Source organism: Porites lutea, chromosome 10 (assembly GCF_958299795.1).
Source record: "Porites lutea chromosome 10, jaPorLute2.1, whole genome shotgun sequence".
In the NCBI taxonomy this organism is placed as follows: Eukaryota; Metazoa; Cnidaria; class Anthozoa; order Scleractinia; family Poritidae; genus Porites; species Porites lutea.
In genome coordinates this window covers 26,742,239-26,768,266 of record NC_133210.1, presented here as the reverse complement: position 1 = coordinate 26,768,266, position 26,028 = coordinate 26,742,239, and the positions used below count along the sequence as shown (strand labels likewise).

At 41.2% G+C, this 26,028-nt stretch overlaps 1 protein-coding gene across 1 annotated transcript; it reads left to right on the top strand.

Moving 5' to 3' along the window:
* Window positions 1-9,842: 9,842 nt before the first annotated feature.
* LOC140950449 (uncharacterized) lies at window positions 9,843-24,929 on the top strand. The gene is made up of 7 exons (XM_073399678.1): window positions 9,843-9,970; window positions 13,475-13,534; window positions 19,098-19,379; window positions 20,413-20,682; window positions 21,336-22,177; window positions 22,721-22,904; window positions 24,354-24,929. Exons 3-7 carry the CDS (start codon window positions 19,100-19,102, stop codon window positions 24,734-24,736), a joined length of 1,959 nt encoding a protein of 652 aa, XP_073255779.1. The 5' UTR covers window positions 9,843-9,970; window positions 13,475-13,534; window positions 19,098-19,099; the 3' UTR covers window positions 24,737-24,929.
* The last annotated feature ends 1,099 nt before the right edge of the window (window positions 24,930-26,028 follow it).

Sequence of the window (26,028 nt, the reverse complement as noted above, 5' to 3'; positions counted from 1 at the left end):
AAATATCGGGTAGCCCAGCTTTCCACAAACTCTTGTTACAAAAACGCGCCTTATTTAGAGAGGTGCTCAGCATTTTATAAGATTGAATTTGCTATTAACTGTGCATTCCATTGGAGACTTCGCAACATACATTTTCCGCCCTTCGACAACTCAAGTAATACCTTGAAGGAACCATGAACATGAAGCAAGATCGACGTCTGAACAACGGCCTACTTATGCACGTCAATAATTTGATAATGAACGATCCGGACACGGTTACAAGCAAGGTTACAAGCAAGCAAACAGTTTTTTGTTCCACACAAGTATGCCAAAGACGTTCTGGGAAATTTGAGTAGACGTCCGGCTTGGCTTGGTGCACGATGAACTACCGACCGCTTACGTTTACAAAAGGCTCCGATGCCTTTGAACTGAGTCCTGACAATCATTTGTATTCGTAAAGGAAAAACGCAAAAAGTCAAATATTTCTTGTTGTAAAAGTATACCTCGTAAAATTTCGCTATCGAGAAGACCATGAAATAAATGGTGTTGTGTAAATCCGTCTCGTCAGACAATTTTGTTGTGAAGTTTAATAATTATTTCGATTCTCAGTGAGATTCGCTGTTTCCTCGACATTTATAGGAATCCTGTTTCTTCACTAGCTATTGTTCAATCGCACAAAAAGGCGGCAAACGATCATTAATGATTTATTTTCAGTATATATTCAGTAACAATGGAAAGGAAAGCCATTTTATTTCAGTTTAAATTATTTTTGATAAAGAGCACGCGTTTTTTGTGTCATAAAAATCGAGTCTGGTTTGAGGAGTTTCGAAATGATTAACGTAATATATATATATATATTTAGCCAGGGCTAAAAGCGAAGCTGTCGATAATATTTATAGTTTGTTCAAACAAAATATAAAATGGTGTAATGCTAAGCGGCGAAGGCAAACGCCGGTTAACGGTGAAAAACAACAATAGGTCTAATTAGCAAAAAAGCAACTTTGAACGTGCAGCACAGTTTTTTTGTACATTTCCTTGCACAAAAAAATGGACAACAATGGACACTGAGGGGAACATTAGAAAAGGTCCGTATTAACAGGTGTACATATTAAGTGGATTGAATATAGAGAAAATGAAGGGGTTTCGTTCCCCAGGGACAAAGCAAACTGTCCATAATAATGAGGTGCCCGTATTAAGCGCTTGTCTGTAAAGCGCGCTTTGACTGTACAAAACACAGATTTTTTGGTTATTATTGTAAAAAGTACTGTTTTATGTCATTTGTTTTCAAGGTAATTTTGATTAAACTTAGATTGATTCTCAATTTTTTTCGTCTCCTAGCCCTAGATTCAACCTGAAATCAAATTTGCTACAAGCCAGATGCAAAATGTCTGAGATACACTTAGTTTAAGAAAGCACTTTTTGTAATTCAATTTTTAGGAATACAAGGAATAATCCCCCGTTAGCATGACAAAAGTGCTGTCCAAGGGCCTTGGGTCAGTAGAGCAACACATCGGGCTAGCATGTTTACCTTTTTTGTTTACCTGTTTATATTGTATAGCCATGATAATAAGATAATTTATGATAATAATATTAAAAAATAATAATATAGATAATACTAATAACTTCATTCAATGAGGTAATAAACACATCCCATCTTCAGAGACTTAAGTAAACTTGAGGATGTAAAGAAGTATATATGATCAGAAATTCCCAATTTAACTGGAACTGATCCCTTATCAAAATGACAGCCAATTTACCACATAATTAAGTTACATTCCATATTGCCACACTAGTAGAAACACCAATGAAGGTCACAAACCAACCTATGAACTTGTGATCTCTTTCCTGTGACAATGATGTCCTTAAATTTTCATAGGTGTCTCCATTGTTTGAGCCACTCATGAACATGCATCTGTCCCACCCTGTTCAAAACAAATTGCAACATTAATTTTAACATTAAAAGCTTTCACTTGAATAAGGGTTTTGGAACAACAGTGGGGTGAAAAATCTTCCTGTAGAACAACAGCAGCTGTACCTCAGATCAGAGCTCTCAATAAAGGCTGTAACAGACCTGGGATTTTCCCCGGCTTCTAAGGACAATTAACCCAAAGTTTTCAGTAAGAGCCGGCAGCCAGTGACATTTGCAGGCTATTTCACGTGAACTTGCCAGCTACTTTTCTTTGGAAATTACTCCAGTTTTTACAAATAATATGATTTACATTTTGTAAAACAGATAATGAAACAACCAATGGTTTAGACCTATTGGCAATATTATTCATGTGCTGTCGCTGAATAAAAAAGCCAAAATTTAATGATGTCTGTGTTCTGTTCAAAAACGCTAATTTCTGCTCCAGAATACTGGAAATGTATTCTAAGAGGTGCAGATTTCAAAAATTTTGTGGGAGGGCATGCGCCTGGACTGCCCTAGAAACAGGTGTGTGCTTTTTCCTATCAAAGTAACTGCAGAAAAAAAAGATGGGGTCTGCAGTAAAATTGTTATGAAAAATGACAGTACTCGAAAGTTTTGGCCACCTACTCAAACCCTTATTGAAACCCTGATAACCCATGACTACATTCATAGCGAACAAAAGTAAAAAAAAGAGAGACATCTTAACAGTTCAATTGCCCGCTAGCCTGCGAAAACATACATTGTGCATTTTTCCTTGCTCATTGCCGCTGGGGGAAGTTTCGCAAGGAGGAATGTCTGGGACTCAGCAACAGAAATTCCATACTGGGAGGTTGTGGGTTCAAACCTCAGCTGGACCAACACTCGGGGTCTTTAAATTACTGAGAAGAAAGTGCTGCCTTTGCAATGACATCTGCAAATGGTTAGACTTTCTAGTTTTCTCGGATAAGGACGAAAATCCGTAGGTTCCGTCTCACAGCACTTTCATTGATTTGTCCTTGTGGGACGTAAAAGAACCCACACCACTATTCGAAAAGAGTAGGGGTTGTAGACCCCGGTGGAGTGGCCAACCTTTACAGGTTGTGGGATTGTCGCATGGGACCTGAGTCCCGTTCGTGCACATTCCCTCTGTGCAGGCCTGTGTCCAGAAAAGCTGGTAAATAAATACTGATGGCGTAAAATCTGTCCAGAATCTGGGCATAAGTGCTGATTGGACAATGGAGTAGTTACATTGTTTTAGCTATTGTTTATGAATGACAGACACTTGAGTCAAATGTAAACACGATGAATCTATGACAAAACGGTCAATATTTGTTTCTCAGGGATCCATATTCCCAGCCGTCCGGTCGTCCCAGAAGACAACAATCTTGTACAGACGATTAAGATAACTTCAAAAGTCCCCATTCGGATGAGTGAGGTTTTGCTCAACCACAAAATCTTTTCAAAAGTTCTTATATCATTTTATATATTTTCCCTGTGTTCTGATAACTTCTTATCTACTTAAAACTTTTAGAATAATGGGGAATAACAAGCAGCTTTTGTCTGCAATGAAATCGAATTTTTTTATTTTATTTATCAGATTTTTTTTGTGAAGTACTGCATTTAGAGGCCATTCGTATTCATCACTCATCAAGACATGGCATTTTTTATAAGGTGCTTTGTCGCCTTCTGCGTTAAAAAACAAAGTTAAGCATAAGACGGTGCCTTATATGAATCAAGATGTGACGTTTTTTAAGACGTTTCAATACCTTCGACAGAAAAAGAAAGGTGATGCAGGAGACACTGCCTTCATGGCATGCTGACTGACCGTGGCTACTTGCAAAATGTAAATAAACTGCGTTAAGTCCAGGCCTGTAGTCTGTTGTACTTAAATAAATGTAAAAGTTTAGTTAAAACCCTTTCTTAGTAACTGTAAGTCAGGAATAAAATGCTAATCAGAAATATTCAAGTTGCACACAATATTTTCACCATTCTTTTATATAATTCTGCACTTTTGTCTGGGCAACCCAAATTGTAACCCGGCAAGTATGCCATCAGGCTTACTTGTCCAGCTGACAACTCTGAGAAAAAAAGAATAATTATGGATCCCTGTTTTCTCTAGAAGCATTTCATTTTTGCTGGAGCTCGTTGTCAGATGAACACAACACTTTACCAAAATCGACCAGGAGAAATGTAAAATTGAACAAATTTGCATTTGGAACCCAATGACTGTACAAGATTTATTATGTAAACATTATTTATGTCATCAGTATGGAATTTCTGTCACTGAGTTGCAGACGTTCTTCCTTGCAAAACATTGCCAGCAGCGAGGAATGAGGAGAAAAGGCAGTTTTCGCAAGTTAATTCCCCCCTCCTAATTTCATATACCTAACAACTTGCAATTTCAACGACAGCCCTGCCACATTCAAATGACTTCCTGGCCTGTGTCAGCAAACATTTTCAGAACTAAATCTTTTCCTAAAATTCAGTAGGTAACCACTGAGAGTATAAAATTAATGAAGGTCCACAAACCAACCTGGCAACTTGTGATCTCTTTTCCTGTAGCCTGTTCCAGGCATGTCCTTCACTTAAGCTACTCCTCTATTATTGGAGCCACTTTTGAACGTCTGAAGATCTGCCCCAAACCTGTTCAAAACAACTCTCTTTTTTTCCCTTCTGCCTGTAAAAGAAAATAAGAAATTAAGGATTGCGCAGAGCTACATATAAGTGTACATGATAATTTTAAAGTTCCAAGGTATTTTTAAATACAGTTAAACCTCTCTACAATGGCCACCTTGGGGACAGAAGTAAGTGGCTGTTGTGGCTGCATGAAGACTTTTTGTGAGGAGGAACTTCTGCAACTCAGCGACCAAAAATTCCATAATGAGGTAAAATCTGTGTGGAGTCAGGTCCATGAGGAGCCGCATAAAGTCCCTTTTACTAATTGCCTTGAGTGACAGTTGCTATGCTCAATTTCCTGTTATACTTGTGCATGTTAGCAGGAGTCAGACTGACTGTCATAGATAGTAATCTTTCACAGAGACAACAAAACAATTCTAAATTTTGCAACTTTCTGTTTATATGGTTAAAACAGTACTACATGTAAGTAAATAAAGTTGAGCGTGGTCTTTTCAACTATTCCCCGGATTGGATCAGCCCAATCAAGCCAGCATTGTATGGAGTATACGCGAGTTCTTTTTTGCCATATCCCAGTCGCGAAGAAACAGGCCTAGCACAAATTCCACTGGAGGCAATTTTGTGTGACAGAAAACCCTTAAGAAGAGGTAAAAAAGTAGGTCAAGCATTCTCCTCGCTAACAAACTATTGAATTCATTAAAGGAAAAATGATTTTGTTTGTTGATTCAATAATCCATTCATAAAATGAACGATGCAATATTCATATTCAGCCTCAATATTCAACAATCAAATGTTGATTCGATTACTGTTTTTTTTAACAAAAACTACACTTGCCACAAGTCAGAATTTTGTTTTTTCTCGTTTTTTTTTCTAAAAGTCGAGTCCGGGCAAGTTCTAAAATTCAAACCCAAACAAACTGCTACATGTATGCCATTTAGCTGCCAGTAATCAGTGCAACGGATATGACTTCTAAGAAAACACGATGGTCAAACGGAGGTCAGTGTATGTGTGGTGATTGTTGGATTTCGCTCCTCAGCCCCTGTCAGTTTCTTTGCATTTGCAGTCTGTCTATTCTAGCTGTTATTTTGATTAAAGGTAATGAAAAACGCAATCATAAATGGTAGGAAAAGGGAAGTAAATACGATTGAACACAACAGACAAGAATAAAGAACAGGTAGATTATTTTTGTCCATAAACGAAATCAACATTTTATTATTGAATCGAGGTCCAATTTGACTATTGGATTATTCATTTTATGAATGGATTATTGAATCAACAAACCAAATCATTTTTCCATTGATGAATTTATTAGTCCACTAGCAACAGGAATGCTTGACATGCTTTGACTGTAATTTTGTGCAACATTTTCTTGATAAACAATGGAATGTATTGAAAATTATAGACATCCGTGTTCCATGATACATTTTTTTTTCTTTTTTCTTATAGTAGTGTTAGCTTATTTCATTTCATTATTTACTTGTAATGCAGTGGAGTGAATCTGTAATAAATAAAAATGCTTTTAATCATAATTGAGGAAGATCATATACATGTAGGTGACCTTACAAGTTTGTAATATTATAATAGGACAAGAGAACATAAAGATATGAGCCTTTTTTAAGCCGCAAACAGGATGAAACAGGAGACTTCACTGGCCATTTCTCAAAAAAAGGGAATAGTCCCGCTTTAAATTCTGCTCCCCAGAAAAACCTACTTTAAAAATTATTTAAATTTATAGTTAATTTAAATTGTATTAAATTTAAATTACTGCACTTTGTTCATTTGCGGTAAATAAATGCATTTATTGATTTGCAGGTATCCCCTGTTTGATAATTTGTGCAAAACTCCTCTACACCATCACAAGTTTTCCAACTGCACTGTTTCAGAGCAATTTTTATACTATCACGTTCTTTTTTTAGTTGTGTTTGCCTCATCAGCTTTATAGTAGTGCTGCTAAAATGATCCATTGAAAGATATGTCGGATGAAGCTTCATACATGTAGGAGGTCACAAAAGGAGATTCACATTTCAACTCAAGTATGGTTTCAAGATGTCAACGGTCTACGCTTGGCTGAATTTAAACAATGGCCTTCTGGTCAGGTGTGGGACAAATTTTCCCCCATATTTCGGTCGCTTAGGATAAAATTCTATAAAAAAGAGGAGTTAGAAGAGAACGCAATTTATAGTTTTAACTTTGCAATCAATACGAAGCAGCAAATAAAAAAATAGTATTGGTGTTAGTGAGAGTAAAGTTCTTATAGATGAAAAGCCTGGTATGCAATACAAGCAAGTCTTTTCTTATACATATAATGCTTCCTCAAAGGGTAGGATTTTTGGGCCTCTTTGGTCTGAAAACACTTTGCCCATTTTGGTCTAGAATTGGGTATGGTTTTTGAGGAAACTACAGGGGTGTACATGTATCTTTTCAATTCCAAATGAATAAGAATGAAACACAAAAATGTGTGAATTCGAAATGCATTTGAAGAATTCATGTTTTCGTTTACACTCTAATCTGATAATGGTGACATGATTTCTGCCTAATCAGGCCTAGCCTGTTCCAGGCTCCAAGATAGTTGGGTCTGCTGAATTGAGAAAGCGCAAACATGAAAATAAAACAGGAGGAAACTCGGGAGACTCTCCCCCACTATCTGAGAGCCTGGAACAGGCTAAATCAGACCAGGTCTGAGAATGGGTATGGATTTTAGAGATGTCTGAAAACCAACGTGGAAAATGACATTTTTTGGTTTGAAATAGGGTCAGGATTTGGAGAACCAAGTGGCACACCCCCACCAAGAATTCCCAGAAGTACCCCCCTCCAGGGGTCAGGAGCAGGGTGTAAATCATGTCATCATAATCATCGCTTAGAATGTGATGTTGGATGATTCATTTTGGTTATTATTCACGTATAGGTGAGTAATCCATCCATCCTAAATACTGCTTTTTTACATCGAGGAATGCTCCTATATTGACCTTATCATCTGAGGGGGTGTTTACATCAGAAAACTCGCACCAGTGCAAGTTTCATACCGGGATGACTTTTTGACTTCGTATCGCGTTTACATGATGACTGGGTCATTTCATATCTTGTTATTTGAGGGTACACTTCATATTGATAAAATACACGTGTGATTCAAAATTGCAAACATTACCCATGCGCTACTCGTTCCAGTCTACTGGCAGACCGATTTCACACTGTTTTTGATGGAATGTTTGGTCATTTTGCATTTACATGATACTGTTGTGAGATTTCATACGGGTGTGAATTTCTGCCCCTGGTACAACAACTGGGGTGAATTCACAACGGGGTGAATTCACAACAGGGTAATTCACGCTGGCATGACATTTTGTGGTGCTATCATGTAACCAACTGCGGAGCCATGAGAGGGAACCAGAGTGTCATGTAAACACCAGGCCCTGAGTTCTTCATTTCCTCATATTCCCAAGGCTTTATTTCATATGGAATAGTGGCATCTATAAGAATTTTACTCTGACTAACACCAACACTATTTTTTTTATTCGGTGCTTCTTATTGGTTTAAAACTATAAATTGAATTCTCCTCTAATTCCTTCTTTTTATAAAATTCAGAGTTTAATTTCATTTCCCTTGAGTAGCGGCATAACCTTCCTTTTCCATGCAGTATGCTTTCCTTCCCCACATGACGCTGACGTTGGGGAGAATAGACTGCATGACCAGCTATTAAAAGGAATGTTTGTGTGTGAGGCAAGGAGCTGGGACTACTGTTTTATGCTAGTCCGCATTCCATTTCTCTCAGTTTTTAATACGTTTCTAAAGCTGTTTTTATATACATAGTCCGTAGTCCGTGTTTTATACTCAGTCCGGAGTCCGTCTTTTATACCCAGTCCGCAGTCCGTGGTCCACCGTCCGCAGTCCGGCGTAGTCCATATTTTATACTGACAGATGTACCTTCCCTTCCCTATCAATTCTCAATATTTTAAGACATGGGGGGTTGACAGCCCTACATGTAGCCGTTGAAAAAATTTAAATTCTTACATTTATTAAAGAATCTTACACTCTACCACATTTCTACGATCTCAGACGAGCCTTACCTTTAATTTAACTTCCGGGCCGACACTGAGGCATTTTGCGCTGCTTTGCGTCAAAGCTTGTTTCCCGTTGCTGAAGTAGCACATATCTATACACGTAAATGAGCTAAACGACGACGAATAAGCCATCCGATGGTTAATCGTTTAAGCCACGGTGTTGAAGTTCAGTTCAAACGGTGAAATCACTGTAAAGTTCAGGTTTTGAACCATCACCTATTTCAGGCGCCATCTTGGCTGATTCTTGGTCCCAGATCTCACTCAGTAGAGAGAGTTAGAAATTATACCACGTGACCAACCTGTTGACCAAGTTTAATTAAAATAGTTTGGAATTTGCCCTTATAACAAATACAGATTTATTTGGAAAAATGTAAAACAAACACTGTGCGCTTTTTTCAATACAGCCCAGGGCTAATAGATGAAAAGCCGATGACATTTGATCGGCTCCTGCCGATGATTATTTTTAAGACCCTGACAGCAAACTGAACGACAGATGCTAATGAGACTTGATGACAGAATGGTGAAAATGACGATAATGTTGATGATGTTGATGATAAAGAAGAAGAAGAAGAAGAAGAAGAAGAAGAAGAAGAAGAAGAAGAAGAAGAAGAAGAAGAAGAAGAAGAAGAAGAAGAAGAAGAAGAAGATGGTGATGATGACGTTTATGGTGGTGTTGGTGCTAGTAGTAATGATGATGATGATGATGAAGATGATCAGTGCTGTCAACTTTGCGGAATAATCCGGGAGAATCCGGTCTCCAGATTAGAGTATGAAATCTCCCGCATATTCTCCGAAGTTTGCAGTTTGGTTGTAGACTCGACTTTCCGACAATAAACTTTTAAATATTTCCCGTGGTTTGACTCAACTATTTCCATGGGTAGAATATTCCATAGTCTTATGGTCCTTGAGAAGAAGGAATAAAAATAAATGTTCTTTGCCGCCTTATCTTGCCTATGTCTATAACGATGACTCCATCGACTTCTAAATTCAGAATGGGGTTGTAGATAGCTATTTACATCAATATCAATTTGTCAACGACTATTCCGGTTTCAGACCTAACAGCAAACGCCCCAGTCCAAAATGGCTCAAGAAACCTAACCTGAGATCAGGCTCTATTTTCGTTTCGCTTTGTAAATAACATTCCGGGGCCTGAACTCAGGTTACAAAAAACCAGGAATGTACCCCTTTTCATGTGGCACCTGCCACCTCAAAATATACCCCCAGCAGGGGCCGTTATTTTTAGCTAAGATACTAATAATATCAGTCACAGTTTCAGCGACTTCCTTCCGATTGTTTCCCTTTCGTGACGTCTACTATCCGTTTTGCTGCAAAGTTTAAATCGAAGTTTGTGTAACTTCCTGCCGAGCCATAGATCGACTACTGTATTTGTACTTTGCCATCGCAGAAAGAGGTACGATGATGATGATTTACTTGATAGAACTTGCTTTCTTTACTGAAATTAGTTTTGTTTACATGGCAACCCTAGTTCGACTCTCGATTACGTAATCATTTTAAGGTTTATATCATGTTATATTGCCCATTTACTGTCTTTCTGTAAGTTAATCTAGATCATGTTTGTTACTCTCTTTGTAAGAAGTGATCACCTTCTTAAAAGAACCTAAAATAGGACGCCCAGCAGAAAATGATGCACAACGGTCTAAGCAATAGAAAACTTTTTCCTTCTTTGCATATTTTAAAATAAACACGGAAAGGTGGTTAGCCATATTCGAGACCTTGACAGTTGTCAAACTGAAACCAGAGACGAAGTGGAGGGTTTGCGAACTTTCAATAATTTCACCAACTCTTCAAGTGTTTATATTAGGCTAAACAAGCACAGAAAAAAAGTTTTTTATTGCTTTAATTTATTATATGACTTTAATCAAACTAAACCTGACACGGTATTACGGCTTTTTGATGACCTTTCCCGCTATTGACAGAGGCTTCATGCAGCAGAGGCCGTCTGTTTCCAGCTATTTGGCCGGCGGGAGGAGAAAAGAGGAGGCATCTTTTCCGCTCACAGCGCACAGGCCGATACTTGAAGTGCAGTTTCTTTCACAGTGTGGGGCCAAATTTCTCTCACTGAAGACCTTCATTTTAGTAAAACAGTAATGGTTTCTTAAATTCGATTTTAGTTCTGTATTGTGATTCTACTGTCTTTTTTTCTGCAAAAAGCATGCATAGGTTTTTTTTTCACGGGCGCCGATGAAAAGAGAAATTCTTACTAGTAGCCAAGTGTTGCCCACAAACGCGTAATCAGTTCTTGGCTACTGGTCATGCATAAAGATGCCTTTCAAAGTTCCTTCCTTTTTCCCTTTTTAAAAATAATAACTTTAGTGAAATAACTTTTAGATATCATCGTATATGTAAAAATTTCTTCTCAAGTTTCAAACGTAGAAGAAATGGCTTTTTTTGGAATTGATTTGTCTCGAAACGCAGGAAGGCCAAACTCTTACGATTTCGCTTTTTAACATAATCTGACTATGTGTCTTGTTGTCGATAAATTTAATACAACAGTAAAACAGGCTGAGCCCGGTCACGATAACTATTGTAAAAAATACTCTCTAATTAACGTCGATCTTTCAACGCAGGGGACTTAATCCAACGACTTAATCCCCAACGACGACTTCAAAAAAACAATGGTGTAATGATCAAAACAACAGCTCTTCACGTGCGTCACTCATTTTAGTACATTTCTGTGACGTCCACTGCACGACTACGACGTGAAACCTCCTAATTTGACGTTTTATGGAGGACGTGGAAATACGACTTCCTTCCTCTGGAAACTGATTAAAATCCTTAAGAATTCATCTTAAGGAAAAGTCGCCTGCATTTTGACATATTGAGCCAGTCCAAAGACACGATTAAGTTTGAAAGAGCGCAAATTCATTTTTTTTAACCGAAGTTTTCACTGTCGTCGTCGTCGTCGTCCATTGCTTGAGGTCCCCTATGGCAAAGGAACGACGAGGAACGGGATTTTCAGATTTGGCCGCACGAAAAAGGGACCCGCTGTTTTCTTCTCTCTTTTTTCGCGCGGTCTTTGACTCTCGTTCCTCGTTCTTTGCTCCGAAACCGCGCGTAAACGCTTGCCAGGCAGGCTAAATCCAACAGGGCTGCACTGCAAACTTAAACATACTACTGGCGACAGACGCATTTTTTTGCAAAGAGTGTTAAAGTAAACAAGTTGAGACAAGAATAATTAAATTGTTAATTGCGTTTAAACTTTATGTAAAAACAGGAGAGTCATTGTTGGTGAAAAAAACCCTCAAAGAATTCAGCTTTGTGGTGAGGCTATATCAAGTAAGGGGAACTGTGGCTGTGAACGATAGACCAAATGATTTCCTCCGTAATAGAGAACAATTAAACATTCTATAATATAATTAAGGTCACCTATGAATTGTTTCTAAGGAAACTAAGCTATGTCTACCTCAGTTTTGTGTTGTGTGGTGTTAATAGCCTGCGAGCAAGCCCTCATGCAGCCCTTGGGACGAGGTTGGCGCCAGCGGGGACTCAACAGCGAGGGAGAAGGAGGGGGGGAACGAAAGATGAAACTCCTTTTCACCGCCTCCTGTTCACCCCCGCTCGCTCGCTCGCGCGTCCTCGCGCGGCTCGCTTCGCTTGTCCAAATGGAGAGCTTTCTCGCAGGCTCTGGTGTTAAACCTATGCTAAACACTGAGCTAAACTAGGAGAAACGGATTTAACACTAAAAAAGAAGTTAAAAGTCATCTTTCATTTGTGTTTAAGCCTTCTTTTTGTTATAAAGCTCCTACTAAAAATGGTCTCTGTCCTCAATATCTAGCAGATCTTTTGCGCCTTCACAATCGATGAGGACTATAAACACCTTTCGCTTAAACTCTCAATACCTACAGATGCAAACAAAGTAGGGAATAAAATACAGTTAAAAAGGAAACAAAAACGTACAGCTTGTTTCGAAACATTGTTGCCAAACGAATCGCGAGTCGAAAAACAATGTGGCGCGTTTAACCTTCCACGTTCAAACTTGTTTTCCAACAAATCAGGTTGCTAGCATCGCTGCTTCTAAGGCGCGCGGCTCGTTATGGCGCTGGATAATGAACCCGCCGCGCTGACACACCATTGCGTGATCCACGCTAAATTGAACACCGCATACGCAGATCATGGGAGTGTCCGTTATTTCCCAGTCGTACCGTAACTTGATTGCAAATAATAATAATAATAATAATAATAATAATAATAATAATAATAATAATAATAATAATAATAATATGATTATTATTATCATAATTATAAAAATAATAATTATTATTAATATCACTAGTGTTATTAAATTCTAAGGCCGCTCTCGGTCTGAAGATCCATTCCAAAGTTGTAAATCAAGGAATTTTGTAAAATGATTTTTTTTAAAATTTGGTGTTGTTCACTGGTTGGTTGGTTAGTTTCGTCATTGACGCAAGACTATAATAACAAGAATGCAAATAGATTTGACTAACTTTTAAAAACAAAACACGAACACCAATCAATTAGTTTTGACAGGAACCTTGCATTTAAGAGTCCCCTGGGACCTCTTGGGGATGATATTGTTCTTGTTAATATGTAATGCTTCTAAACATGTGCTTAACTGCGAACCTTGCCTTCGAAGCGCCCTATGAATCTGTACATTGATGTGCAAGCTGTAGTAATCTGAAGTGAGCTTTAAGTTGATGTTAAGACCAGTTAATTGGGGTAGTCATTTTTTATTTTTACGCAGCGGGTGATTACCCTCCATAACGTATTGATCTGTTGTTGTACTAAACTGACTTCATTAGATATAGTTATATTTGTATCATTAATATAAATATAGTGTCGAGAGCATATGTCTATAAAAAGTCACAGTTGAGCCATTTATAGAAAGAACAATTTCATTTGCCAATATTAATCACAGATCATTGTTTATGCTTAGGTCTTGACTGGAAATTCTGATCGAAACTCAACAGCATTTTGAAGTTTTTCGACAACAGTGGTAAGTATTAGCATGCTTGCTTTTAAAAGTACATTTCCAAAGGGATTTTAAGAAGGGTGAGCGAAATACATTACTCGGGAATGAGAGCAAGCGGAAACTGCAACCTATCAGGACCGAGACACATTAGCTAGATTCGCAGGCTAGAGACACACTGAAGGAAGAGAAAAATGAGGGAGAAATGGTGTCTGAAATACTGACGCGTAATTAAAGAACGAAGACGAGTTCATTTGCGGAACTTTGCGGCCCGACTTTGATCGCTCTACTATCCCGTAGGAGGATGAGGTACCACAGACCTGCATGGACACGACTTGTAGTTTAACCTAAGTAAACTTACCCTTGCATTTAGCAATCGTGTCACTTCATGGCAGTTGTAGTACCGCGGTTAGGTTAAAACACACTTTATTCACGACCGTTACACTCCGAACTCAGAACGCTAACCGACTCGAATAAATTACAACACACGCTATCTATAGTACATGCAAATTACGTAATCCCCGTGTGTATCACATCACATTCATTCTCTCGCTTCTACGCGCTTGCATTAGCATCGTATACACTACATTCCCTTCTTTGATCAAATTTAGCAGGAAGGCAGTTTTAAAAGGCTGCAAAACCCTAAATGTTCAGCAAAACAAAGTCTTTGAATTAAACTAGACAAAACAGGAAAAGAAGTCCTAAACATCCAGGACAAAGTCTTTATAGCGCGCAGGCTGTCTTATAGTTCGGGTCGACCTCCGCACAGGCCTTTCCGCTGCGTTATCTTCCTTTTCGGTAGAATGCCCAGCTTGTACTTGGGAATTTTCAGATACTCCTGTAGTCCCTGGAATTCCGCTTGGCCCTGATACCTCTGTCGTCTCCGGAACTCTGCTTGGCCCTGGCTCATCTGTCTGTACTGTAGAACTTGCTTGTACCACTTGGTCTCCGTTGCCATTGGATACACCATCGTTGTACTTCTTTACGAATGCAGTGTTCCTTTTCAGTTGCACACCAGCTTCGTTCCTAAGCGTTACCTCTGTTCCTGTCCTCTGAACCACCTTAAAAGGAGCAGGGTTGAAGTTGGTAGACAGCTTGTTCGTTTTTTCGGCTTTCAAAAGTACTGTGTCACCAACACGTATGCTCTTGGGCGTGGCACCTCTCTTGAGATCTGCATAAGCCTTGCCCTTTAATTTACTTGACCAATCCCGCTCTCGCACTTCTTCGCCTGGCACCCCGACCGTCTCTCTCCTTAACTCTGGCAATTTGGACCTAACCTCGTGGCCAAACATCATGTAACAGGGGGTAGTCCCCGTCGACGTTTGCGGAGTGGATCTGTACGCCATCAACCATACAAGCAATTCAGTTCTCCAGTTCTTTCCTTCTAAATGTGCAATCTGTAGACATTTAAGTAACGAGCGATTTTGGCGTTCCACCTCTCCATTAGCTTGAGGCCACAACGGCGTCGTTTTCCTGTGCTCAATACCATTTGCGCGTAAATATGCTTCAAATTCTTCGGATACGAACTGGGGCTCATTATCTGTCCTTAAAGAGAACGGAAAACCGAATCTGGCAAACATGGGTGCAAGTGCTTCGATGACCTTGGCACTCGTAGTAGACTTCAGAATAGCAACTTCTAAGAAACGACTGTAGTAATCGATCACCACCAAAATACTCTCTCCTGTGGGTAGGGGTCCCAGCAGGTCTGCTCCACAATCCTGCCAAGGAGCGCTCGGAGGAAGAACGCGGGACATCGGCTCAGGAGGGTTAAATCCAGAAGTGACCTGGCAGCCATGACAAACTTTACAAAATTTCTCAACTTCCTTGTCCATTCCCGGCCACCAAACTTTACTACGGAGCCGATACTTCGTCTTCACTATACCCTGGTGCCCTTCGTGTGCCAGCCGCACCACCCTGTCGCGCAGGAGCTTGGGAACCACAATCCTTGTGCCGCGAAGCAATAGCTCACCATAGACACATAATTCGTCCTTGACTTGTGCATACGAGGGAAGTGTACACCGGTCCCAGTCCCCTGACCTCACGCAACTCTTTACTATCGTCAATTCTTCGTCAAAATAGGAAGCTTCTTCAATTTCTGTAGGTGATAGAGCAACGGGTATACAGCTTATAGCAATGGCTCTGACAAAGTCGTAGTCTTCTCCATGGTCCACTTGATCCAAGGAGTTCAAACGGGACAACGCGTCGGCTATATTTGTCTTCCCTGGGCGGTACACCACTTTAAAATCGTACCCTTGTAGTCTTAAGACCCATCTCTCTATTCGGGCGCAAGGCTTTGAAGTGCGCGAGTAGACACGCTCTAAAGGCTTGTGATCTGTTTCCAACTCGAAGCTCTGTCCGGAAACGTACATGTTGAACCGTTCACACGCCCAAACCAAGGCAAGTGCCTCTTTCTCTGTTTGGCTGTAGCGTCGTTCCACGTCAGTTAGGCTCCTCGACGCGTAGGAGACAACTCTCCACATTCCCCCCTGCTGCTGGGTGAGAACCGCTCCTAATCCAACTGGAGATGCATCGGCAATGATTCGCGTTCTGCAGCCAACCTTAAAATAAGCCAGTGTCTCTGCCTGGGTGATTAGACGCTTCAGTTCCTCAAAGGCTGTTTGTTGCTCTTTACCCCAGTGAAACACGATGCCCTTCCTGGTTAACTCTTGAATAGGCTTGGCCACGGACGCCACGTCAGGCATGAACTTAGCGGAATATTGGACAAGACCCATAAACGATCGCACTTCACTTGCGTCTTTGGGAGATCTAGCATCTCTTATAGCAGCAATCTTCTCTTCGGATGGGTTTATGCCGTCACTAGTCAGCTCGTGACCAAAGAACGTAAGCCTTGACAATCTAAACTCGCACTTGTCTCCGTTCACCGTCAACCCCACTTCACTCAGCCTATCTAACACCGCAAAAAGACGCTTGTCATGTTCCTCCACGTCACACCCATGAACAATGAGATCGTCCGCAATGTTCGCAACCCCAGCACAACCCCTTAACACATCTCTAATGATCTGCTGATATTTCTCCGGCGCCGACGTTACGCCAAACATCAACCGCTTGTAACGATAAAGCCCTCGATGCGTGGCAAAGGTAGTGATGTGGCGACTTTCCTCACTGAGTAAAATCTGGTGAAAACCCCACTTGAGATCTATCTTGCTGAACACCGTACTGCCATTCAAGTCGTGTAACAGCTCCTCAACGGTTGGAATTGGGTGACGCTCTCGGACGATTGCTTCATTTGCACGACGCATATCAACACAGAATCTTACGTCGCCATCGCTTTTGGGAACGACCACCAACGGCGAAATCCATCCTGACGGCCCCTCCGGCACTTCCTCTATAATGTCAAGCTCCAAAAGTTCATCCAGCTTTGCATCCACCTTCTCGCGTAACCCGAACGGTATCCTACGTACATGCTGCGCTACAGGCTTCACCGACTCATCAATGTGTAGCTTAAGCTCGTAGCCCTTCAAAAGACCAACACCACTAAACAAGTGCTTGTATTTCTCTCTGACATCCCCGTCCGATCGCCCACCGTCAACACTGTTTGTCTGAAAAGGGCCAATACGCAACAGGTTTAGCGCCTCGGCAGTCTCTCGGCCCAACAGCGTGCGACCATCGCCTTCAACCACCACAAAATCAGCATTACTTCCGTTTTCAAACCCAGCCAGCGTGACATCTGCCGTGAACGTTCCTAGGGTCGGTAAAGGTTCTGTACCACCATAAGCAAAAAGTTCCTTTGCAGATTTGCGAGATTCACAGTTAATCCCCTTTTGCTTTAACAACTCCCAGGTCTGCTGGCCCATAACATTACATGAAGCTCCCGAATCAATGAGAACATCGGGTACGTCTACACCACCAATGACCAGCGTTACCAAAGCGCCCCTTTGTTCCTTGCGATCATTCACCTGTTCCACTGAAAAAGGCATAATCGGGTCTTTGCGAATGACCTGATGCAGCGAAATCTCCTTTGTCTTCCTCTCCAGGGCTAGGTCTTCCAGTCACGAGGTTCGTCTCTCGCCCTCCGCGTCCGCGTCCACCTCGACCCAGTCCACCAGCACTCCTGCCTCCTCTGCCGCGTCCGCCTCTGCTACTCTCAGGTCCTCTAGATCCCGAATGGGTCCTGCTTAGCTGATGGAGTCGAGGGCATTTAACTTTGAAATGGCCTGTTTCGCCGCACTTCCTGAGTTTGACCACGCGCCGGGCACTTTTTGTCTTGACTGAAGTGTCCTTCTTGTCCGCAGCTAAAGCACGTCTTTGCTTTCCTGGGATTTTTGTTTCCATACAGCCTGCCACCCACTGCATTGACCTGGTTATCTGCTTGGTCGGTACTGTATTGCTTCAGTTGTCGATCAACCGCTTCTTGGGATCTTGCAACACGCAACAATTCATCTAACGTAACAGTTCCTTCCTTTTCCAGAAATTTCCGGCGTAAATGGCTCAAATAACACTTGTCTATGAGCTGATCGCGAATGTAGTCATCCTCGCCGGCGCCAAAATCACAAGTCGCTGCTCGCTGACGCAATCTACAAACGAACTGATCAACTGTCTCTCCGATCCCTTGCGAAATTTGTCGAAACAAATGTCTCTCAAAGGGAATGTTCGCCTTTGGCACGAAATGGTCGTCCAACACCTTTAACGTTGCTTCAAAACTTGCATCTCCACCCTCACCAGCTAGTGTGAAATAAATTTCTTGCACATCCATACCAGCGACATGCAACAGCAAAGCACGTTTTTGAGCGTCGTTCGATACACCTTTCCCGGTCACATACAAACTGAACGCTCGCTTCCACTTCTTCCATCGCTGACTTAAATTGTGCGCCTCTCCTTTTGGATTAAATGGTTCCAATCCACTGACATCTAAAGTAACAGAAGTCATCCCAGAACCGCCAACAGCACCGCTCGTAGTACCGCTTGTCGCGTTAGTTTCGCCCGATCCACCGCCTCCCGGCATCGCTGAAATAAATCCTTGACGAAATCCTCGACGAAATCCACAGCGAGATTTTCAACGAAACTCTTGAAACCCTCGGCGAAATCCTCGAAATATCCTCGAAATATCCTCGTCGCCAATGTAGTACCGCGGTTAGGTTAAAACACACTTTATTCACGACCGTTACACTCCGAACTCAGAACGCTAACCGACTCGAATAAATTACAACACACGCTATCTACAGTACATGCAAATTACGTAATTCCCGTGTGTATCACATCACATTCATTCTCTCGCTTCTACGCGCTTGCATTAGCATCGTATACACTACAGCAGTGTCACAGTAAACAGTCAATCGCGTGATCAAGCTAAATTTCCTATTGTCCCAACTACAATAGCCTCTCACGCAGACGTTTTTAGGGGAGCTCGTCATTTTCAGGAGAAGGCAAAACGTTCCTGCGGTGGGGAGCGATGAATAGCTGTATTCGGCGTGGGGTACAGTATATCTTGCTATCAAAGAAACTCTTTCTTACTGTTTCAACCTTTTTCTCCCGTCCCCCCCACACCCCTGGAACGCCTCCTTTTCCTTTTTCACTCTGGCCCCGCCCCTCTGTCGTCCCCCATATTTAACCTACCTAGTTTTTTTTTCAGAAATGCCAAATCGAGCGTGGCTACTTTCCGTTCTATTCCTCCTGATTCTTACAGCTACAGAGAGTAAGGATTACGAGTTTAACGTGGCATGGTCATACCGTAGTCCCGACTGCGTCGAACGTCCTATTGTGACAATAAATGACGATTTTCCCGGGCCCACAATCCGCGTCAAGGTTGGGGAGGAGGTTCGTGTTAAAGTTAACAACAATCTTCCATCAGATGCTATCACCATTCACTGGCATGGTCAGGAGCAGCGCGAGAACGTGTGGCATGACGGGATAGGTGAGCGCAGTGAAAGGATTTCCTCCAAGATTACTCGAATCATGATACGTTTCTGGGAAACTGCCCACCTACCCCTCCCCTAAGCCAACATTAACACTTACGTTTCACGAGTAACGCTAGTAGACATTTGGTTGCTTTGCGCAATCTTGGTGGTTCCTATAGTGTGAGTCACGCTGACGTCACCTTGGTTCGTGAAAAAAAGAGGTTCTTTTGTTTCACTCGTTACAAATCTGAATAACACGACATAACATTATTTGTATTCTAAATAGTAATGTCTCCTACATATTTGAAGGCCTTGTCAACTCATCAAGTCGAGAGTGAATGTCATCGGAAAAAAATCAACCCTCCTTTACAAAACGTGTATTCGCATACAAGTACCCTTCGATCTATAGGTGACAAAGTCGAGACTTACAAAAACCAGGGAGACAATTTACTGAGAAAATTGTTCCTTTAAGGAAGGGGTTAGACATAAAAGTCTCGACTGTATCGCGTTTAAGGAGAGCAAGGGTGATAAGATCAGTCTGTGAGAGCACTAGCCTCCCACCAATGTGGCCCGGAATAAAATCCCGGCATCGATGCCGTATGGGGGTTAATTTGTTGTCGGTTCTCGTCTTTGCTCCCAGAGGTTTTTTCCCCGGGTAATCCAGTCTCTTCGGCCTATCCTTAAACACCAACATTTCCAAATTCCATAACACAACAGATACAACAGACGCCTGGGCAAAACTGAAGGAGATTGACACGGATTGAAATTAGGGTTTTTGAAAACTGTTCAGCCTAACAGTTTTTCAAAGATGATCTCTGATGTTTGCAACTTCAAAATTAATGCTAAGGAAACATATTTGTTTGTCTCGAATCTCTGCTTGTGTCATTACAAGTAATTTCTTTGCTTACTTTAAGTTCCATAGCGATTGAGGGCGAGTAATTGGCAAAATTAGACAAAATGAACTGGACTGCCGTGACACAACCCCTTTAAATCGTTGTTTATGTCATGTAAAAAGCAACTGTAAATCTAACAACCTCTCCTCCACTCTAGGGATGATTTCAAACTGTCCTATCCCACCCAAGACCTCCTTCACTTACATTTTCCGCGTCAACGATAAGCCTGGAACGTATTTTTATCATGGCCACCTTGGTGGAATACGCGCCGCTGGTCTTTATGGGGTTCTTATAATTGATCCGGCACCTGGAGTTTCTGAACAGTGGAGTTATGATGGGGAATACACGCTGTTGCTAAGCGACTGGTATCATGCAATTCAACACGAGCTCAGTATTGGACTCTTGGAGGAGGAGTTCCGCTGGGCAGGTATGAAGGCTCAGTTCTAAAATAAGTTAGTGTTACTTCTAATAAGTTTATAAATAGGTACAGGATCTCATTGATGACAGTGTTTTATAAACTGATAGGTTTTCTTAGATCCTAAGGACCTCTATCACGAAAATCATCGAAATTCAAACAATGGGAACTGGCACCAAACTGAGCGAAAAATAAAAGTAACAGCTCTAAACATTAAAAGAATGTATAAATAACACAGGAAACACAAAAGTTGTTACGGATGGACAAACTTAAAGAAGATTAAAACGGATTGCAATTGTGGTTTTTCAAAACTTGTCAGCTGAACAGTTTTTCAAAGTTTATTTTTGGTTGTCGGTGAGGTTTTAAACATGTTAAATGATGCTTGGGAGACAAGAAGCTGTGATTTTGTAATTTGCTAGTAATTTCGTTGCCAACGTTACGTTCCGTTGCGAATAAGGACGTGTAATTGGCAATATTAGCAAAATGAACTAGACAGCCGTAAAAACAGCCCATTTAAAATATTCGTTATCATCAACATTATTATTATTATTATTATTATTGTAAGCGATTACGTAATTGTAGTTTGTGCTCTCTGCACCTTTTTGTTAACGCCTTGTGTTTTATGGGTAACCAAATTACAATTACAATTTTTTTTGTCGTGCTAGGTGATCCACAGTCCATTATATTAAACGGAAAAGGATTCTTCAATTGCTCGGACAATGGAGTATCGGAAGGTACACCGTTTCCTTATTGGAAACCCGGCGGAACAGTTTATTGCCATCAATCTAAGTGTCCGGGACACGAAATACTGGAGGTAGAGAAAGGCAAAACCTACAGGCTACGTCTGATAAATACCGCTGAACTTTCGTTTATGAATTTTGCAATCGAAAATCACAGTTTGATCGTAGTGGAAGCAGATGGGCTGCCTTTGCAGGGCATGAACGTTACATCGCTGGATATCAATTCAGGGCAGAGATATTCTGTTCTGTTTACTGCTGATCAAGCTGTGGACGCTTACTGGGTCAGTGTCATGACGCGCCACAGAAAGAACGTAGTGACTGGCCAAGCAATATTGAAGTACAAAGGAGTCAATAAAGACAAACCTGACACTGACGTCGATGTTGTCAAGGCAACACAACCCACCTGGGACAACAGCAGTGCATCTTATGCGCAACAGAGTCAGCTTCGCGGTAAGGACTCGGCTCCTCCAAACGACAAAGTGACACGAAGGATTGTCATGCTTGGTACCCAAGAGCGTTATGATTGGTCAAGTGGAGTCCAGTACAATAATGACAGGATTCCACCGGAGGATAATTGTAATAGTACAGGACGCCACCTGCGTTGGGCTGTGAACCGCGTGAGCTACAAGTGGGAGACCACGCCTGTGTTACATATGGTTTACTTTAACTTAGCACAGCACACTATGACTGAGGAGAGAGGGTATTTTAAAATCAACAGTGGTGATGTCATCGATATTGTCGTCCAGAACTATCCGGCATGCAACAGGGTATGACCTAAATCAATTTAGACTATTCCACAAGCCGTACGAATTATGTTAAAAACAGTGTAATTTATAGAGGTTCGGTGCTGTAGAATAGACTACCTATTGAGCTGCGGCGGCCGCGAACGTTTCCCTCTTTACAGATGCAGTGATCTCTTCTGAAATACGGTCGGTCACTTTACACGGCATTATGAAAGCAGGCACATTTTTTCTTTCTGTTGTTAGAAATTGTTTTAACTTTTTTAAGTGGTTCACTTTGCCTAATGACTTTTAACCGTGGATAAATAAAGTTATTCTATTGTATTGTATTATAGACTAAATAATACTCCGTTTTTGTGCTTGTATCCACCTAAAAAGGTTTGCGAAAGCTAATGAGGCGGAGCTAAAAGATCTGCAACAAGTCTAAACACAGATATACCATTGGAAAAGAGGAACACAGGATTGAGTGCGAATAAGGACGCGTAATACATGTATTAACAAAAGAACTAGGTAGCTGTAACAAACCTCCGTAAAAGGCAAGCTAATCGTTTTGACCAATTTCCCTGTTAGGTATGTGAACAGCATCCTTGGCATCTTCATGGTCACAAATTCTGGGTGGTTGGTATGGGACTTGGTAATTGGAATGGATCTGCTGAGCAGATCGCCTCTCTTGACCCTGAGAAGGCCGTAAAACGAGACACAGTAACAGTCCTCCCAGACGCAGAGAAACCTTTCGGAGGCCAGAAAGAACAAGGTAGGAAAATCGTCTTTAAAGCAAAAGACTACACCGGGCGTGTCTCAGGCTTTATGTAAAAGATATTAAAGTGGCTGAACACAGTTTTGGCAGTTTCTGGGTATATGTCATTTGCCAAATCATGGCAAGAGAAAGGTTGCAGCTCACAGCTTGGCAAGTGAAAATTATACTGATGCAAGATTTTGATTGACAGGTAAAATTTGACGTTTTGGTAGTTTCCATGGCAAGATGAACGATTGAACACAACCTTAAAATCTCACTTTGGCTCAGTTTACATAAACTTCGCTCATTAGATTTTCCTATAAACTTGCACACAACTTACTATAATTAATCATTACTATTTGAAACTTATTTGACCAAATTTTAAGAGACTGGTTTTTAAATAATCAAAAATATAATTGTACTGTAATTATTAAAGGTGTCAAATTGCAGGGACCGCGGAGGGGGAGGGGCTGGTAGGGCCGCGGCCCCACCACTTTTTTGTGCCCCCGTCCCCACTTTTTGCGCTAAAGGAAAAATAATTAAATTTAAAAAAAAAAGACTTGAAAAAAGTTTTTTCCGTCCATATTCCGCTATATTCTCTGTATTTTCTTTAATTTCAAACGCCAGGCATTTTGTGGGGCTCCTGTGCTTTTCGCGGTAATTGTGCCCTTGGGCCGACTTGCCCCTTGATTAAACGCCATGCCTTGGCCACCCCTTCGCTTCGTTCGGCAGCGTGTTTTGTACTTCCAGCTCCGGCAGAGTTTTTTATCAGTTTTATCAGACGAAATGAAGAAAATTACTAGCTTTTTCAAGCCAAACGAAGGTGAGTAGTTGTTTTGAGTTGATAAAAGTTTTATTTTTTTCTTTCTCCTTTCGAATCAATGAAATATTCGATGGCAAGAAGAATTACATTACTTGAACAGTGAACGGCCATAGTTAGAAATTTTTCAGATCACGTCAGTGTAGTATTTTCTATACTAAAATTGTAATCCCGTCTTTTCTTGCATTGAATCTGAACTGACCGTGTGTGTTGGTCGTTTATTAGAGTTATCTGGGACTTCGTCAAAGTCTGTAAGCTCTGCAGAAAAGACGACAACTACTTGCAGTGAGAATGATGAGTTTGAGTTTGACCAGTAAACATACAAATACTATGATTTTATTCCTTTTATTCCTTTTTTCGATTTTCAATATGAAAAAAATATTTTCAATTGTCAGCCCTCCCACTTTTCACCTTGCTCCGCGGTCCCTGAATTGTCTTTTCAACTTCCATTTTAAAGTTCTCATTATCTGTTTGACGCGCATTATCTAATGGATAACCGTCTCAGACGAATAATCTGTCTCTCGCGTGAATATGGCCGATTTTGGACGAATAATCCGTCTGACTTTATCCAACGGATTTTGAAGACGGTCATCCGTCTCAAGTGTGAAACGGCCAATCTATTCAACAAGTATATTTTTCCCTCTCAGGTGGTTGCGGTTGGGTAGTGGTCCGCTTTGTGGCTGAAAATCCTGGTGTTTGGCCGTTTCATTGCCATATCACCTGGCATTTCGTCATGGGTATGCAGGTGATTTTCATTGAATCTGCAGATAAACTACCAAAACCTTCCTCCAACATTCCAGCTTGCGGTGATGTGACTCCCCAGATGTTTGTTGATAAAATGAAGTCCGACGAGACCCAAAAAACTGGCGGGGAGAAAGATTGCAAAGATGACACAACCTTACTCGTAATCCTTATCATTGGCTGGGGTTTGTTTGTCGTTAGTTTTGTCTTGGTTATTGTTTTGTTTTGTAGATTGAGACAAAGGGCAGAATTCGGTTTGGTCAAGTCAAACAATGTTGCCACGACATAAGTTTCCTTCCCACTACGCTTGAAATCACGTTTGACTTAAGTTTGTAAAATTCTAAGGCCCTGCTATTGTATAGAGTGTTTTCACATGACGTCATGGCGGCCATATTGGTGTCCCTAAACAATAAAACGGTGGCCATGTTGGTGTCCCAAACCAATCCTGTGGGAGTTGAACCCTTTTCTTATGCAAACGCTTTCTTTTGTTCCAATAAATTTGCATAGATGCTGGTCATGTGAGTGAAAACACTCTATAGAGGAGAGAAGTATGACGTCACGTTACCATGGTAGAAAAATCTTTTGATCACAACAACAGGGAGCTTTTAAAAGCAAAGACGACGGCGACGGCAACGAGAACGGCAAAAAAGCAATAGGTTTATTGTGGCAATACGACAACTTTGCAAGTACATCACGCTTTTTTGTGTATTTCTTAACCATCGTTACACGATTGCGACATGAAACAGCCTCAGCGAATGAAAGTGCATGAAGAGTGGAGTACGTGAACGAAGCCCAAATTTTTTTTACAAATGGTCCTTTCAGATTCCAACCCAGAAAATTCGCCAACATTTGACAAATTAAATGAAATTGATTAAGATCGGTGACGTTTGAAACGCCACAGTACGAATTCACTCTTTAACCGACGTTTTCGGTTTTTTGTCATACAGAAATTTTGCTACCATGGCAACATGACATAACTACTTCTCTTCTCTATTGAGAAAAGATGTCCTGCGTCGAAGGCTAGGCGAGCCTTGCCTAGTCCTTCCGGTCACGTGGTCCGAGCGAGTTTTCGTCTCGAACACGTTAACGAAATGCATCAACCGAGAAGGCCTGTGAAGACGCCCTACAGAGACTAGGCAAAGTCGAGCTAACTTTTCATTCATTTCCTTATGTAACGGGGCGAACGGTTTCCATGAGAAACCAACAGTTGACTCCACTAGAAGGTCACCCTTTTGTGATGGTGTGGTTACCTTCCAACAACTATAAACAATTTGCATGGTTCCCCCAGCGGGGTCAACTCGGTCAAAGGGAGGCAATCAGAGCATGCGCGAGCGCATTTCACTCGGGCAAATGGGTCAACTTTTTTCTCACATAAACGCTCGCTAAAGTTGACTCGACTGAGAGGGTGACCCTTCTACCTGGGACAGGAGGATCATTATACTTTTCTCGGAAACTGCCCACCTACCCCTCCCCTAAGCCAACATTAACACTTACTTCTCACTAAGGGCAAAATGTTGTCTTAGGGGAGGGGCGGCTGGGCAGTTTGCCAGAAACGTAAAATGACCCGGTTAGTCTAAAGAA